Below are 15,781 nucleotides of genomic sequence, written 5' to 3'. Positions count from 1 at the left end.
CAGTTCATATAAGGAAATCAGTCAATGTGAAATAAATTCATTAGGCCCTAATCTATGTATTTCACATGACTGGGAATACAGATATGCACAGATACCTTAAAAAAAGTAGGGGGTGTGGATCAGAAAACCAGTCAGTATCTGGTGTGACCACCATTTGCCTCATGCAGCGTGACACATCTCCTTCGCGTAGAGTTGATCAGGCTGTTGATTGTGGACTGTGGAATGTTTTCCCACTCCTCTTCAATGGCTGTGCGAAGATGCTGGGTATTGGCGGGAACTGGAATACGCTGTCGTACACGTCGATCCAGAGCATCCCAAACATGCTCAATGGGTGACATGTCTGGTGAGTATGCAGGCCATGGAAGAACTGAGGCATTTTCAGCTTCCAGGAATTGTGTACAGATCCTTGCAACGTGGGGCTGTGCATTATCATGCTGAAACATGGTGATGGTGGCAGATGAATGGCACGACAATGGGCCTCAGAATCTCTTCACGGTATCTCTGCATTCAAATTGCCATCGATAAAATGCAATTGTGTTCATTGTCCGTAGCTTATGCTTGCCCATACCATAACCCCACCGCCACCATGGGACACTCTGTTCACAACGTTGACATCAACAAACCGCCCGCTCACACAACGCCATACCATCTGCCCGGTAGAGTTGAAACCGAGATTCATCCGTGAAGGGCACAGTTCTCCAGTGTGCCAGTGGCCATCGAAGGTGAGCATTTGCCCACTGAAGGTGAATACCCTGGTGAGGATGAGAACAACAGAAGAGACAGTTTCTGACAGTTTGTGCAGAAATTCTTCAGTTGTACAAACCTGTCTGGGTAAATGATCCAAGACGATTCCGCGGGTGAAGAAGCCAGATGTGGAGGTCCTGGGTTGGCGTGGTTACACGTGGTCTGCGGATGTGAAGCCGGTTGGACGTATGACAAATTCTCTACAGTCAGCATGCCAATTGCACGCTCCCTCAAAACTTGAGACATCTGTGGCATTGTGTTGTGACAAAACTGCACAATTTAGAGTGGCCTTTTATTGTCCCCAGCACATGGTGCACTTGTGTAATGATCATGCTGTTTAATCAGCTTCTTGATATGCCACACCTGTCAGGAGGATGGATTATCTTGGCAAAGGAGAAATGCTCAATATCAGGGATATAAACAAATTTGTACACAACATTTGAGAAATAAGCTTTTTTGTGCATATGGACAATTTCTGAGATCCTTTATTTCAGCTCCTGAAACATGGGACCAACTATTTTTTACATGTTTTTGTTTAGTATAGAATACCTGTCTCTTGAGATTGTGCTTGTCACTCATTTTACTCTCACAGAGTGTCTGTAGCACTCTTGCTCTGAGACGTTGAGTTGAAGGCCCCCACCATGTCCAGTGTAGACTGTCTTCACCTGTAGAGAAGGCCTCTCCAGATGACCGCCCTAGCCCAGTCTGCTGTACTGCATGTCAGAAGTGCACATCAGGCTGATGAAATCCAACTGGAGAAATGCTGTGGAGTTCAGCCTGGAGCAGGGAGAGAGCTAGGTGCTATAGTGAAGGGTGCGTTGTGTCCAAGGTGGATACAGGACATGTGGGGGCAAGAGCGAAAATTCTAGAACTTTAGATACTAAAGGATTAGAGTACATCTGCCAATTCAGAATGGAGCTGCCAATTCAGACGAGCAGTCAGATGGCATACTAATGCCTATGGCTGCATTCAAATGGACATTGGTCACTGGAAATAGAGGTTGGAGAATATGGACACTTTGGATGGGATTCGGAGGCATATACTACCCACCTGCAAATGAGAAATTCTCAGGTACAGGTTGCCCGGGCAGCGTCCCATTTAGATTTTTGCTATTTGCTACTGATGGTTGTTATGGGGGCTAGGGCGTTTTCACTCAGGAGTTGTTCGTGAGGACTAGTCAGGAATGGATTGGCATCGCTACAGTGTTTTGGTGGAAAGTTGGCTCTCGCCAGAGAACGCAGGGGCCTATGCCAGCTTCACAGACCCCGGTATCACAGCGCCATCTTAGGGCTGTCAAAATGTCTGGCACCCCCACTGACTGCCTTGGCATGGCAAATGTGGCATACACTGCACCTTCGCAGCCCCCCATAAAAGCACAGTGATCACGACACAGAGGGGGACTGATGGGCGCTTGTGGCTAGCCCCTAATGAAGGCTTCACCAAGGTCTCTCTGTTACTGCCAGCTGGGCGCTCGCAAAGGCACCGTTCACACACACGCTCTTTGTCGACCCATACAGCTGGAGCGCTGAGGAAAAGCAACATTAGCGAGAGAGTGAGCGCTCTGAAACACTACGATTTTGCCTGATTAAGCTTTTAGGGGAAAAAGAGCTAAGTGGAAAATGGCTCCCATTTGTAAACCCAATGTTTTTACTTTAAAAGTATGTCTTAAGTGCTATGAACTCAATGCAAGCTTTCAGCTCAAAGGAAAGGGCGAGGCCGTTGGAAAAGCAGACGTTCTTATTGGTTATCTGCCCCTCATCAGCGAGTTCGCGATTCTCTCCAATGAGAGTCATCAGCCCATAGAGTATAGAATACTAGAGTGGCTTATGCCATTTTATATTTCTATGGATCTGCCCCGCTCTCTATCACACGTGTTGCAGCATTCTGAAACCGCACCACAGCACTGTTTTCTAGGATGACAACCCCTTTGCGTAAGCCTCCCTTGGCCCCTGTGTCACCCCTGCCGAAAAAACACAACAGCCGCCATTTTCTAACAAACCATAGCTGAACTGGACTGGGCAGACTTTAAGTATCCAATCTGCATAGTCCTTCTCTCTCTGTGTGTGTGCATGTGCGAGGCTGTTGCCCTAACCGCTGACATGGGGCCCCAGGAGAGTACATTAGCAGGTATTTAAGGGCGTCCTTGTTTCCTAGAATCTCCCTCAGTTGGCCAACCTAAGGCCCTAAGAGTCAGGATCTGGACCTGTGTTTACTCTTTGTGTCCACGTTGTGGACAAGATGGGACATGGCAGCAAAATATACGGTGTAGCCTCTGGGTTGAATCAGAAAAAGGTAGCTACCTTGTCGCACTGTTTGTATGCAGACTAGATTTAATCTCTGCTGTCCATCTCGATTTCATGAGGAGACGTGAATTGCTAGCCACAGCAAGGCCTGATGTGATGTAAGAGAACAACCACAGCAGACCTGGGTTCAAATAGCAGGCTCAATGAAATCCATAATAGTATTTTAAATAAAACAAATCTTAGTTGGAGCCAGGTATGAACCAGACCATGTCAATATGAGGCTTGATTACTATACATATTTAGCGTATTGCTTACTGTATCACTAGCTTTCCAGTGTTTTCCCCTGTGACCCTTTCGTCTCTTCTTTCTATTGTGTTTGGTATAAAACCAGGAAATTGGCTAAGAAGCGCAAGGAGACACTGAGCAGCACACGTCAGGAGATGACCGTGATGGTGAACTCCATGGACAAGAGCTACACGGAGCAGGGCACCAACTGTGACGAGGCCATCTCCTTCATGGACACCCACAGCCACACACTCAACGGGAGAAGTGAGTGTCCAACAACAGGGCATTGTGGGTGGGTGGCTGGGGAGTCTGGAGGGCTTTTCACACTGAGCTGAACCCAGCCAAACCAAGCTGTACTGAGCTGGCCTGGTTACACGTTCACATTAGTTGCTGGAACCGTAGTGGAAAGGACAATGTGAAAATAAAAACATATTAGAGTAACACATTTTGGTTTAGGTGGGCACAATAGTGTGAAAAGGCTATAGGTAACATGGAGTAACGCTGGTACATTAGAGCAATTTCTTAAAATTCTAAACAAATTCTGTTTTATCAATGATCAAGTCATGTGAAAAACCCTCTACCCAAGCATGTTAGACATTTCTTCAGTTTTGTTTACTTATTAAGCAGCTCAACTATAATTTGCAGATCGAGCGTCTAAATAAGGATAGTCTCAGAGCTGTAGCTCAGCTGGTAGAGCACGGCGCTTGTAACGCCAAGGTAGTGGGTTCGATCCCCGGGACCACCCATACACAAAAAAAATGTATGCACGCATGACTGTAAGTCGCTTTGGATAAAAGCGTCTGCTAAATGGCATATTACATTTTCAAAAAAATATTAAAATCTTACTCCCTTCATTTTCCAAAGCTTTCAATGCTTTAATCTTTGTTTCTGATCCTGAGCCCATTTAAAACCCTTCTTACCTATTTCTAGCCTTTTATTTCCCTCCCATTGCCTCTATGGGTATCCCATGTTGACACATGAGTGGGGGGAGGCGTAGATCTTTTTAAAAAAATACATTTTTGTAATTTAGAAGATGCTCTTATTCAGACCGATTTACAGGAGCGATTAGGGTTAAGTTCCTTGCTCAAGGGCACATTGACAGATTTTTCACCTAGTTGGCTCGGGGATTCGAACCAGCGAGCTTTCGGTTACTGGCCCAATGCTCTTAATCGCTAGGCTACCTGCCGCCCTCTATCTCCCCCATCTGTCATGTTTCTACCCCCTCTGGCATTGCTCCTCACCCCAGGGACAGCTGACCCTGGCTGGGGTACAATCCCCTAAACCCCCCCACCAACGGTGGTCCCCAGGCCCAGACATTAGAGTCAGCAGATCACCATCTGATTTCCCCCTTGTACCCCCGAACCCCCCCCCCTCCGCTTCCAAATGCCCCCATCCCTCACAACTATAAGACATTAAGACATCCCTTCATTATGAGGATCTCCAGCATTATAATCTCTATATTTCTTAGACCTCCTTATATCTCTGGTACTGGAGAGTAAATAAGTCACAAACCCTGAAGACAGAGTTTTCTGTCTTTCAACTCTGAAGGCTAGGAGGTGCCAGGGTCACTAGGTATTTCTTCTCTCTCCCCTCTCCACCTCGCGCTCCTCTCATCTGTCTGTCAAAGGAAAAAGGGGACAGGAGCGAGAACACGACCGTGAATGAGTCTTGGATCGTTTGGCGCTCGTTTAATATTGCAGGAGGGGAACACCATTTCTGCCTGACAGGGCCGGCTGACGTGTCGCCGGGCAGATTGGAGTGGCCTGGGAAACATAGGGGATAAATAAATAAACATGCTCTCATTGGACGGCAGAGCCATTCAGCCATGACCTTATCCCGCTGTCTATCACAATATCCTTGACTAACAGCAGGGTCACTGTAGGCAACTTATGGCAGCTGTCTGATGGCGACCGACAAAAATGGCGACCATCGCTCAGTGGACTGTGCCGGTTTTATCAACGAACCGGCTGAACTTTATTGATTTGGCTGAATATGTTGTATGAACACAGGCCGTTGTTGTTACTAACTCAAAAATACAGTCATTAAAAAGCATTAGAGTACTTGTATCCATATGCGTAACCAGAACAGTAAATAGTGAAAAATCTTAGTTTCTTGACATTATTCCACTTGTTAAATTGACTTTGTCAGGGGACATGCAAAAGCTACAAGCCTATCCTAGGCACGGGAAGCTAATGGCTTTAGGAAGGGAAGTGAACACACGCTTCCCCGATTCTATGTTTTAATTTGAGCCAACCTTTTATTTAGCCAGAACTGGAAGCCAAATACATTGTTTGATTCCTACAGATCTTCTAGAAATATACTATTACTTCTTCCACTGAAGTTTATTGACCATTGTGTTACTGCGTGCTCTCTCTCTCTTGCTAAAAGCTGCCACCTCTCCCTCATCATTCACCATGAAGACTAACACAATCAGCACGTCTGTACCCACCTCCTACTACCCAGGTAAACTACCTCACCTTTTAACTCCTTCTGCTTCTACTCCTTCTGACCTCTTATGACCCTTGACCTCCAAATGACCCCTTGAACTTTACCTCTTTAACGAATGGCCAATCCCGATCTAGACGCCTGTGCCTTTGTTTGATAAACGGTTTGTTTGATCTAATGGTGGCCTGCAAAAACAATGTAATGGTTCCTGTTTTCTTTTTGCCTGCAGTTTTAATTGCTCTATAGCGTTTGCATACTATTCCCGCCCTATTTGGGACAACCATTTTGAGCCATATTGGTAGATTGATTTTAATTGATCTGTATGTATATTATATTCGATGGATAATGTTGGACATGATCTATATTTAACTGACTTAGTTATATTGTTATATTGTTAAAAATGAACTATTGATGCCGTTCTACCATTGGGGGTTTTCTTTGTCTCTCTTGATGATAACAAACTGTAACTGCTCTGCTATAATGTTGCTGTCTTACCTGGAGGGGGAAGCACATCACCCTATTCACTGCTATATTCTCTCTTCTTTGTTAACACCCTACTCTGCACTGGTTTTGGGTTGTGGGCAGATCCCTTTGTGCCAACCGCTATCTTGGGTGAGAAAACATTCTTTTTTTTTTTTCCTACAATGTATTCCTTATGCTTATAGACCAACTGAGACTTACTACTCCAAAATAGACCAAGTGCTGTGCATTTGAGGGAAGGAGAGTCAGAGAGAGAGAGAGCGAGGGAGAGCGAGAAAGAGAGTCAGAGAGAGATGGAGATAGTGATTTGGATTGGTTTGTTTCCTGATAATGGCTTTCACACATCCATACATGCCTGCTTTTCTTTCTTTGTCAGACCAGAAGGTTTTGTTTCTTTCTAATCAAGCTGAGGTTGGCTAATTCACTCCATCCCATCCGCATTCCGTGTCGTGCGCGTGACGTCACGTATGTCTATGACCTCTCATATGCATGGACAGATAATGTGGACTGGATGAGGGGGAGTGGCACAGCAAACAAACTAAAAATATCCATACAAACAGACAAAGTAGTTCCCATTGCCATAGCAACAAACATGTAGAGAAGTAGCAAACATTGGAGAGCTCCTGGGCAAAGTTAAGGAATGACACACTTGTGTTAATATATCAATGTAATTATTGCCTAACCTACCCTAATAAACTCCTTCAGAACAATAGTCAGTTTCAACCCCTTTCATTTAGAGAAACGTTTCAATATCTTTGTCTTGGTAGGAGGTTTGTTGTGCAGCCAGGTACAGTAGACAACATACAGTGCATTTGGAAAGTATTCAGACCCCTTGACTTTTTCCACATTTTATTACGTTAGACTTATTCTAAAATCGATTAAATTAATGTTTTTCCTCATCAATCTACACACAATACCCCATAATGACAAAGTGAAAACAGGTTTTTATAAATGTTTGCAAATTTATAAAAAATGTAAAACAGAAATACCTTATTTACATAAGTATTCAGACCCTTTGCTATGAGATTCGAAATTGAGCTCCGGTGCATCCTGTTTCCATTGATCATCCTTGAGATGTTTCTACAACATTGGAGTCCACCTGTGGTAAATTCAATAGATTGGACATGATTTGGAAAGGCACACACCTGTCTATAAAATGTCCCACCGTTGCATTTCAGAGCAAAAACCAAGCCATGAGGTCGAAGGAATTGTCCGTAGAGCTCCGAGACAGGATTGTGTCGAGGCACAGATCTGGGTAAGGGTACCAAAAAATGTCTGCAGCTTTAAAGGTTCCCAAGAACTCAGTGGCCTCCATCATTCTTAAATGGAAGAAGGTTGGAACCACCAACACTCTTCCTAGAGCTGGCCGCCCGACCAAACTGAGCAATCGGGGGAGAAGGGCCTTGGTCAGGGAGGTGACCAAGAACCCAATGGTCACTCTGACAGAGCTCCAGAGTTCCTCTGTGGAGATGGGAGAACCTTCCAGAAGGACAACCATCTCTGCAGCACTCCACCAATCAGGCCTTTATGGTAGTGTGACCAGACGGAAGCCACTCCTCAGTAAAAGGCACATGACAGCCTGCTTGGAGTTTGCCAAAAGGTACCTAAAGACTTGAGAATGAATGAGAAAGAATGAGAAACAAGATTCTCTGGTCTGATGAAACCAACATTGAACTCTTTGGCCTGAATGCCAAGCGTCACATCTGGAAGAAACCTGGCACCATCCCTACGGTGAAGCATGGTGGTGGCAGGATCATGCTGTGTGGATGTTTTTCAGCGGCAGGGACTTGGAGACTAGTCAGGATCGAGGGAAAGATTAACGGAGCAAAGTACAGAGAGATCCTTGATGAAAACCTGCTCCAGAGTGCTCCGGACCTCAGACTGGGGCGAAGGTTCTCCTTCCAACAGGACAACGACCCTAAGCACACAGCCAAGACAACACAGGAATTGCTTCGGGATAAGTCTCTGAATGTCTTTAAGTGGCCCAGCCAGAGCCCAGACTTTAACCCGATTGAACATGTCTGGAGAGGCCTGAAAATTGCTGTGCAGCAATGCTCCCCATCTAACCTGACAGCTTGAGAGGATCTGCAGAGAAGAATGGGAGAAACTCCCCGAATACAGGTGTGCCAAGCTTGTAGCGTCATACCCAAGACTCGAGGCTGTAATCGCTGCCAAAGGTGCTTCAACAAAGTACCGAGTAAAGGGTCTGAATACTTATGTAAATGTGATATTTCAGATATATAATAATTTCTTGTTGCAAAACTTTCTAAAAATCTGTTTTTGCTTTGTCGTTATGGGGTATTGTGTGTAGATTTAGGATATTATTTTTTTAAATTCCATTTTAGAATAAGGCTGTAACAAAATGTGGAAAAAGTCCAAGTACAAACACCACATGTAGACATTTGACAGACACATTTCAACATACAGTTAAATGTTTTTTTTTTTTTTCAGATAAATGTACACACTTCAGGCTAGTAGAGATACTGAACACAACAGTGTTTCAAGGAAGAATGGCATTAGTGATTTTCTAGATGTTTCCTCGGATAAGGGCCCTGTGTTCACGTTCAACATTTACAACACCACAGAAGGTTACCTGGTGGTTCCACTTGTTTTCTAGAGAGGTTTTCAAACGTTATCTGGAGATGTTTTTTACTAGTTAAACAGATTTGGCAAATGTCAAACGAAAATTTAATTCATTCAGAAAACAAAATGTTTTTGTTCTTAATCATGTCTTTGTCACCATTGATTTACATTGAAATGGTCAATTCTAGGTGATTCCAACCAAATTAACAAAACCCCAACTAAAGTGTCCCAGATCTAGCTTTCTGTGAGGTGTCCAATTGAACTGAATAGTTGGTTAGGACAGGACTCCTGGAAAGGCAAAAACATGTTGGTGCCTAGAAACAGCTAGAGAAAATGAAAACTGTGCAGGTGCTCATGCCTAAACTTTATACCCTGTTTCCTTTCTCTTCTTCTCTTTTTCACATTTAACCTGTTATCCTCTAATAAAGTGCCCATTAATGGTAAGTTGCCAGTCTGCCCTGTATTCTCTGGGGTGAGGAGGTGTGTGTGTGTGTGTGCATCATGCTATTGAATAGGGGCTTGCCTTGTCTTGGGGCCTGCTCTCCCATCTTGTGTTGCCACGCATGCACTTGTGTTAGCGCATCTCACGCCCCCCTTACCCCTGTGAAGCCATTAGCTAGCATGGTGGTCCGACTCCACCCGTGGACAGTGTTGCCTCATGCATAAGTGGACTATGTGACGTCCCACCCCCACTCCACAACCCCTCCCCCCACTTTGTTGAAAGTGGGTGTCATGCCTCTGACATTTTTTAAAAACGGTTTCCCATTAGACAGAGTTACCGACCAGGGTACCCACTTCATTTGATCGTGCACCCACGTCATCCATCCACCGCCGCCATTCCATCATTTGTGCAACTTCATTTTGCCATTGGTCGATTTTGTGGATAGAAAAGTTTATATTGAGAACTTAGCCACAAGCTAGCGTTATGAGAACTGAGGGCTATGGTAGCATCAATAGAAATAAAGCAATCTCTTTCCCCTCATCGTACAATGTAAATAGATTTATTGTGCCCCATCATGTCATCTGTTAAGATACGAGCTCCATTATTTTGTGTTCACCATGTTTTAAAGCACTGTAATAACTAGTTTAGCACAAAGTAGTTTATAAGTAACTCCTTTTCATTTCATGTTTTCTCATTGAATAACTTTATATTGTGACCCTGTATTCATCCATTATAATGTCAAGAGTGTTTTCCTATTCTATGTCTGTACGGGGTTGTGGGGCGCTCCAGTCCTGACCAGTGTCTGTATGTGTGTGTCCTCGTCCCTCCTCTCCTGGTTTCTAGACGAGAACCACACCATGACCAGTGACACCAGTAGTTTGGTCCAGTCCCACAGCCACTCCTATAAGAAGAAGAGGGAGGTGGCGGATGTGCCCCCTTACCAGACGGGTCAGCTCCACCCGGCCATCCGCGTTGCCGACCTGCTACAGCACATCACCCAGATGAAGTGTGCCGAGGGCTACGGCTTCAAGGAGGAGTACGAGGTGAGAGCCCCAACTGCCTGCCTAATGTAGGGTCCCACCCTCTCCTCAATCACATGGCACATCCTCACACACACACAAATGTCCTCACATATCACAATGTCCTCACATATCACAATGTCCTCACATATCACAATGTCCTCACATATCACAATGCCCTGACACACAATGTCCTCGCATACCACGCTGTCCACACACACACACACACACACACACACACACACAATGTACTCGCATACCACAATGTCATCACACACCACCAATGTCCTCACACACCACCAATGTCCTCACACACACACACACACACACACCCAATGTCATCACACACCACCAATGTCCTCACACACACACACAATGTCCTCACACCACCAATGTGCTCACATATCACTTCACCAGTCAGTCTGTCTCTGTAGACTCTAAAGCCAGCCAAGCCAGTGGGTCCTTGGTTGGCTTTCTTTCTTTTTTTTTTTCTGTTTCTTTTTCTTTTGTTTAGATTCATTGTTTGTTGATTTTGGTGTTACACTTTTTGTCGCTGCAAATTAACTTCTCATTAGCTATTATTGCACAAAATGCACCAGTTTTGTGTCCACACACTCCTTCCGTTCCAATGTTTGTCACCACTGAATTCTTCTGGCTCCTGCAGTTTGTTGACTGCACGCCACACTGCTTAGATATTACTGCCCCATTGACAGCATCCATTTGGCTACCTAGCAATGCTAAACAACCGCCCTGGTTCAAAAATGTGCCTTGTAAATCTTTAAAATCCTACAGCACACACACACACACACACACTAAGGGGCGATTTCCGAGGCTGAGACTGTGTTAATGGCTGAGACGGTTGCGAGTTGCCAGCTCTGCCTAGAGTCTGTATATGTGAATTATATGGGAACAGCACTTCTCTCCAGAAGCTGATGACAAAGCTAACGACTGTCACAGCAGTACCTTATTCCCTCGCCCTCACATAGTGTGTGTGTGTGTGTGTGTGTGTACATACTGTATACACAAGCTACCTCACTCACCTTCCAACCCATCACTAGGGAATTTCTACCTTTTCTACTGAGGGTATTTACCAGTAGTGTAAAGTACTTAAGTAAAAATACTTGAAAGTACTACTTAAGTAGTTTCTGGGGGTATCTGTACTTTATTTTACTTTTGCTTTTACTTCACTACATTCCTAAAGAAAAGAATGTACTTTTTACTCCATACATTTTCCCTGACACCCAAAAGTACTCGTTACATTTTGAATGCTTAGCAGAACAGGAAAATGGTGCCATTCACGCACTTATCAAGGGAACATCCCTGGTCATCCCTACTGCCTTTGATCTGGCAGACTCATTAAACACACATGCTTCATTTGTAAATGATGTCTGAGTGTTGGAGCGTGCCGCTGGCTATCCGTAAAAAAAAGGAAATGGTGCCGTATGGTTTGCTTAATATAAGGAATTTTAAATGATTTTTACTTTTGAGATTTTAGAAATTACATTTACTTTTGATACTTAAGTACATTTAAAACCAAATACTTTTAGACTTTTACTCAAGTAATATTTTACTGGGTGACTTTCACTTTTACTTGAGTCATTTTCTGTTAAGGTATCTTTACTTTTACTCAAGTATGACAATTAGGTACTTTTTCCACCACTGGTATATACCTGTAATGAACTATCCACCATCCCCCCTTGCATCGTATACTTTATTTTGTTATACCCACTAACACATTAAACAACACTGGAATCAAATCAATAATTTAATATCCCATGTCCGGGCCTGGCCCTGTGGTTTGGGGCTTTCCTCAGGGCTCAATTCATTATGGATATAGATGGATGATTTTTAGGGCTTATGTAGGCTGCAAGTGCAATAATACATTATTGCCAGTCAAAAAAATACAGTGCAGAATACTTGATGCCCCCCCTCCACCCTTCCATCTGAAAGTGCTTCTCTTCACAGTTTTTCTATTGTTTTCTACCTTTCTATTTGTAATGCCGCTAAAAGTTAGAGACGGCGAATAATTGTAGTGTCTTTTTCTTTTCGTTTCGTTTTCTGTTTACTGCTACCACTGTCTTTTCTGTTCTCTCTAAACACGACGAGCTAAACTGATCAATTCTAATCTCTCCCCCGATTCCATGCTTCTTGTTATTCAATAACGTTATCTATGGAAAAGATTAACGAGGTAAGCAAGTCCCCTTTTTGGTTTGATTGAAAAATATGTTTTTAGATTGTTGCTTTGTCGTAGTAGTACAGAAACCCTAGATGCAGCTGTCTCACAACCTATAGCTCCTGATACTGATTATAATTCTTTCTTCGATACCTGCTGTCGGTTGTCTGTGTCCAAAAACATGCATTTAACAGCCCCCCCAAAGTAAGCCTACAAACCACAAAATACAACAACAACAAACATGATCTGATCAGAATTAATCCCCCTGGTCAATGAGAATCAAAGAATGGTGAAATGAGTGGCGTTAAGTTGACACTACAGTACAGAGCAGAGGTCGTGTCTAATGGACGTGTTTGTAGACAAAACACACTCCACATTCATCCCAGACACACGAGAGATCTCCCGTAGTTCAGGCCTGTCTCTGCTTCAAAGGCAAAAAAGCATCTTTGATTTGTGTTGATGATAATGCAGTCAGACGCCATTTGAATTCTTAAGTCATGAAAGACTGCTCTCTTGGTATGATATGTCACATCCGAAAAATAACTAAAAAGAAAGACTGGCAGAATATGATCATACTTACACTGAACAAAAATATAAACGCAACATGCAACAATTTCAAAGATTTTACTAAGTTACAGTTCATATAAGGAAGTCAGTCAATTGAAATGAATGCATTAGGCCCTAATCTATGGATTTCACATGAGTCTGTATAGTCTGCATGTCTGTATAGTCTGCATGTCTGTATTCCCTTGACTGGGAATACAGACATGCATCTGTTGGTCACAGATACCTTTAAAAAAAAATGGCACGACAATGGGCCTCAGGATCTCGTCATGGTATCTCTATGCATTCAAATTGCCATCGATAAAATGCAATTGTGTTCGTTGTCCATAGCTTATGCCTGCCCATACGATAACCCCACCGCCACCATGGGGGCACTCTGTTCACAACGTTGACTTCAGCAAACCGCTCGCCCACATGACGCCATACACGCTGTCTGCCATCTGCCCGATACAGTTGAAACCGGGATTCATTCGTCAAGACCCTGGTGAGGACAACGAGCACGCAGATGAGCTTCCCTGTGCCGAAATTATTTGGTTGTGCAAACCCACAGTTTCATCAGCTTTCCAGGTAGCTGGTCTCAGGCGATCCCACAGGTGAAGAAGCCGGATGTGGAGGTCCTGGACTGACGTGGTTACACATGGTCTGTGGTTGTGAGGCCAGTTGGATGTACTGCCAAATTCTCTAAAATGACTTTGGAAGTGGTTTATGGTAGAGAAATGAACATTCAATGCTCTGGCAACAGCTCTGGTGGACATTCCTGCAGTCAGCATGCCAATTGCACGCTCCCTCAAAACATGAGACATCTGTGGCATTGTGTTGTGTGACACAACTGCACATTTTAGAGTGGCCTTTTATTGTCCCCAGCACAAGGTGCATCTGTGTAATGATCATGCTGTTTAATCAGCTTCTTGATATGCCACACCTGTCAGGTGGATGGATTATGTTGGCAAAGGAGAAATGCTCACTAACAGGGATCTAAACAAATTTGTGCACAACATTTGAGAGAAATAAGCTTTATATGCATATGGAAAATGTCTGGGATCTTTTATTTCAGTTCATGAAACATTGAACCAACACTTTACATGTTGCGTTTATATTTGTGTTCAGTATAGTTGAAACCAATTGAGTCCTTGACCTTGGGGAGAACAAGTATTTGATACACTGCCGATTTTGCAGGTTTTCCTACTTACAAAGCATGTAGAGGTCTGTAATTTTTATCATAGGTACACTTCAACTGTGAGAGACGGAATCTAAAACTAAAATCCAGAAAATCACATTGTATGATTTTGAAGTAATTAATTTGCATTTTATTGCATGATATAAGTATTTGATCACCTACCAACCAGTAAGAATTCCGACTCTCACAGACCTGTTCGTTTTTCTTTAAGAAGCCCTCCTGTTCTCCACTCATTACCTGTATTAACTGCACCTGTTTGAAATCGTTACCTGTATAAAAGACACCTGTCCACACACTCAATCAAACAGACTCCAACCTCTCCACAATAGCCAAGACCAGAGAGCTGTGTAAGGACATCAGGGATAAAATTGTAGACCTGCACAAGGCTGGGATGGGCTACAGGACAATAGGCAAACAGCTTGGTGAGATGGCGCAATTATTAGAAAATGGAAGAAGTTCAAGATGACGGTCAATCACCCTTGGTCTGGGGCTCCATGCAAGATCTCACCTCGTGGGGCATCAATGATCATGAGGAAGGTGAGGGATCAGCCCAGAACTACACGGCAGGACCTGGTCAATGACCTGAAGAGAGCTGGGACCACAGTCTCAAAGAAAACCATTAGTAACACACTACGTCATGGATTAAAATCCTGCAACACACGCAAGGTCCCCCTGCTCAAGCCAGCGCATGTCCAGGCCCGTCTGAAGTTTGCCAATGACCATCTGGATGATCCAGAGGAAGAATGGGAGAAGGTCATGTGGTCTGATGAGACAAAAATAGAGCTTTTTGGTCTAAACTCCACTCGCCGTGTTTGGAGGAAGAAGAAGGATGAATACAACCCCAAGAACACCATCCCAACCGTGAAGCATGGAGGTGGAAACATCATCATTCTTTGGGGATGCTTTTCTGCAAAGGGGACAGGACGACTGCACCGTATTGAGGGGAGGATGGATGGGGCCATGTATCGCGAGATCTTGGCCAACAACCCTCCTTCCCTCAGTAAGAGCATTGAAGATGGGTCGTGGCTGGGTCTTCCAGCATGACAACGACCCGAAACACACAGCCAGGGCAACTAAGGAGTGGCTCCGTAAGAAGCATCTCAAGGTCCTGGAGTGGCCTAGCCAGTCTCCAGACCTGAACCCAATAGAACATCTTTGGAGGGAGCTGAAAGTCTGTATTGCCCAGCGACAGCCCCGAAACCTGAAGGATCTGGAGAAGGTCTGTATGGAGGAGTGGGCCAAAATCCCTGCTGCAGTGTGTGCAAACCTGGTCAAGACCTACAGGAAACGTATGATCTCTGTAATTGCAAACAAAGGTTTCTGTACCAAATATTAAGTTCTGCTTTTCTGATGTATCAAATACTTATGTCATGGAATAAAATGCAAATTAATTACTTAAAAATCATACAATGTGATTTTCCGTCTCTCACAGTTGAAGTGTACCTATGATAAAAATTACAGACCTCTACATGCTTTGTAAGTAGGAAAACCTGCAAAATCGGCAGTGTATCAAATACTTGTTCTCCCCACTGTATATCATCCATTAATATGCTGCTTTTACTGTGACCTTGACTCATGAGTAGCCCTTACTATTTCTGCTTCATATCCACCTCCCTAACCACTACA

The 15,781-nt window shown here is 44.0% G+C and overlaps 1 protein-coding gene across 1 annotated transcript in view; it reads left to right on the top strand.

The window, feature by feature from the left end:
* The window catches only part of LOC311115697 (receptor-type tyrosine-protein phosphatase mu-like), a gene marked incomplete at both ends in the record, with an annotated part of 70,875 nt that extends 60,610 nt beyond the window's left edge, over positions 1–10,265 (top strand). Inside the window, 4 exons of the mRNA XM_084190849.1 lie at positions 3,379–3,536; positions 5,661–5,735; positions 6,303–6,329; positions 10,066–10,265. Coding sequence (XP_084046975.1) covers positions 3,379–3,536; positions 5,661–5,735; positions 6,303–6,329; positions 10,066–10,265 — 460 coding nt within the window. The remainder of the gene's footprint in view (positions 1–3,378; positions 3,537–5,660; positions 5,736–6,302; positions 6,330–10,065) is intronic.
* Positions 10,266–15,781: the final 5,516 nt, after the last annotated feature.

The sequence above is a fragment of the Coregonus lavaretus genome, assembly GCF_964263955.1.
Source record: "Coregonus lavaretus genome assembly, contig: HAP1_SCAFFOLD_2290, whole genome shotgun sequence".
Lineage (NCBI taxonomy): Eukaryota > Metazoa > Chordata > Actinopteri > Salmoniformes > Salmonidae > Coregonus > Coregonus lavaretus.
The sequence above is the reverse complement of the archived record's forward strand: the minus strand, read 5'-3'. Positions and strand labels throughout refer to the sequence as shown.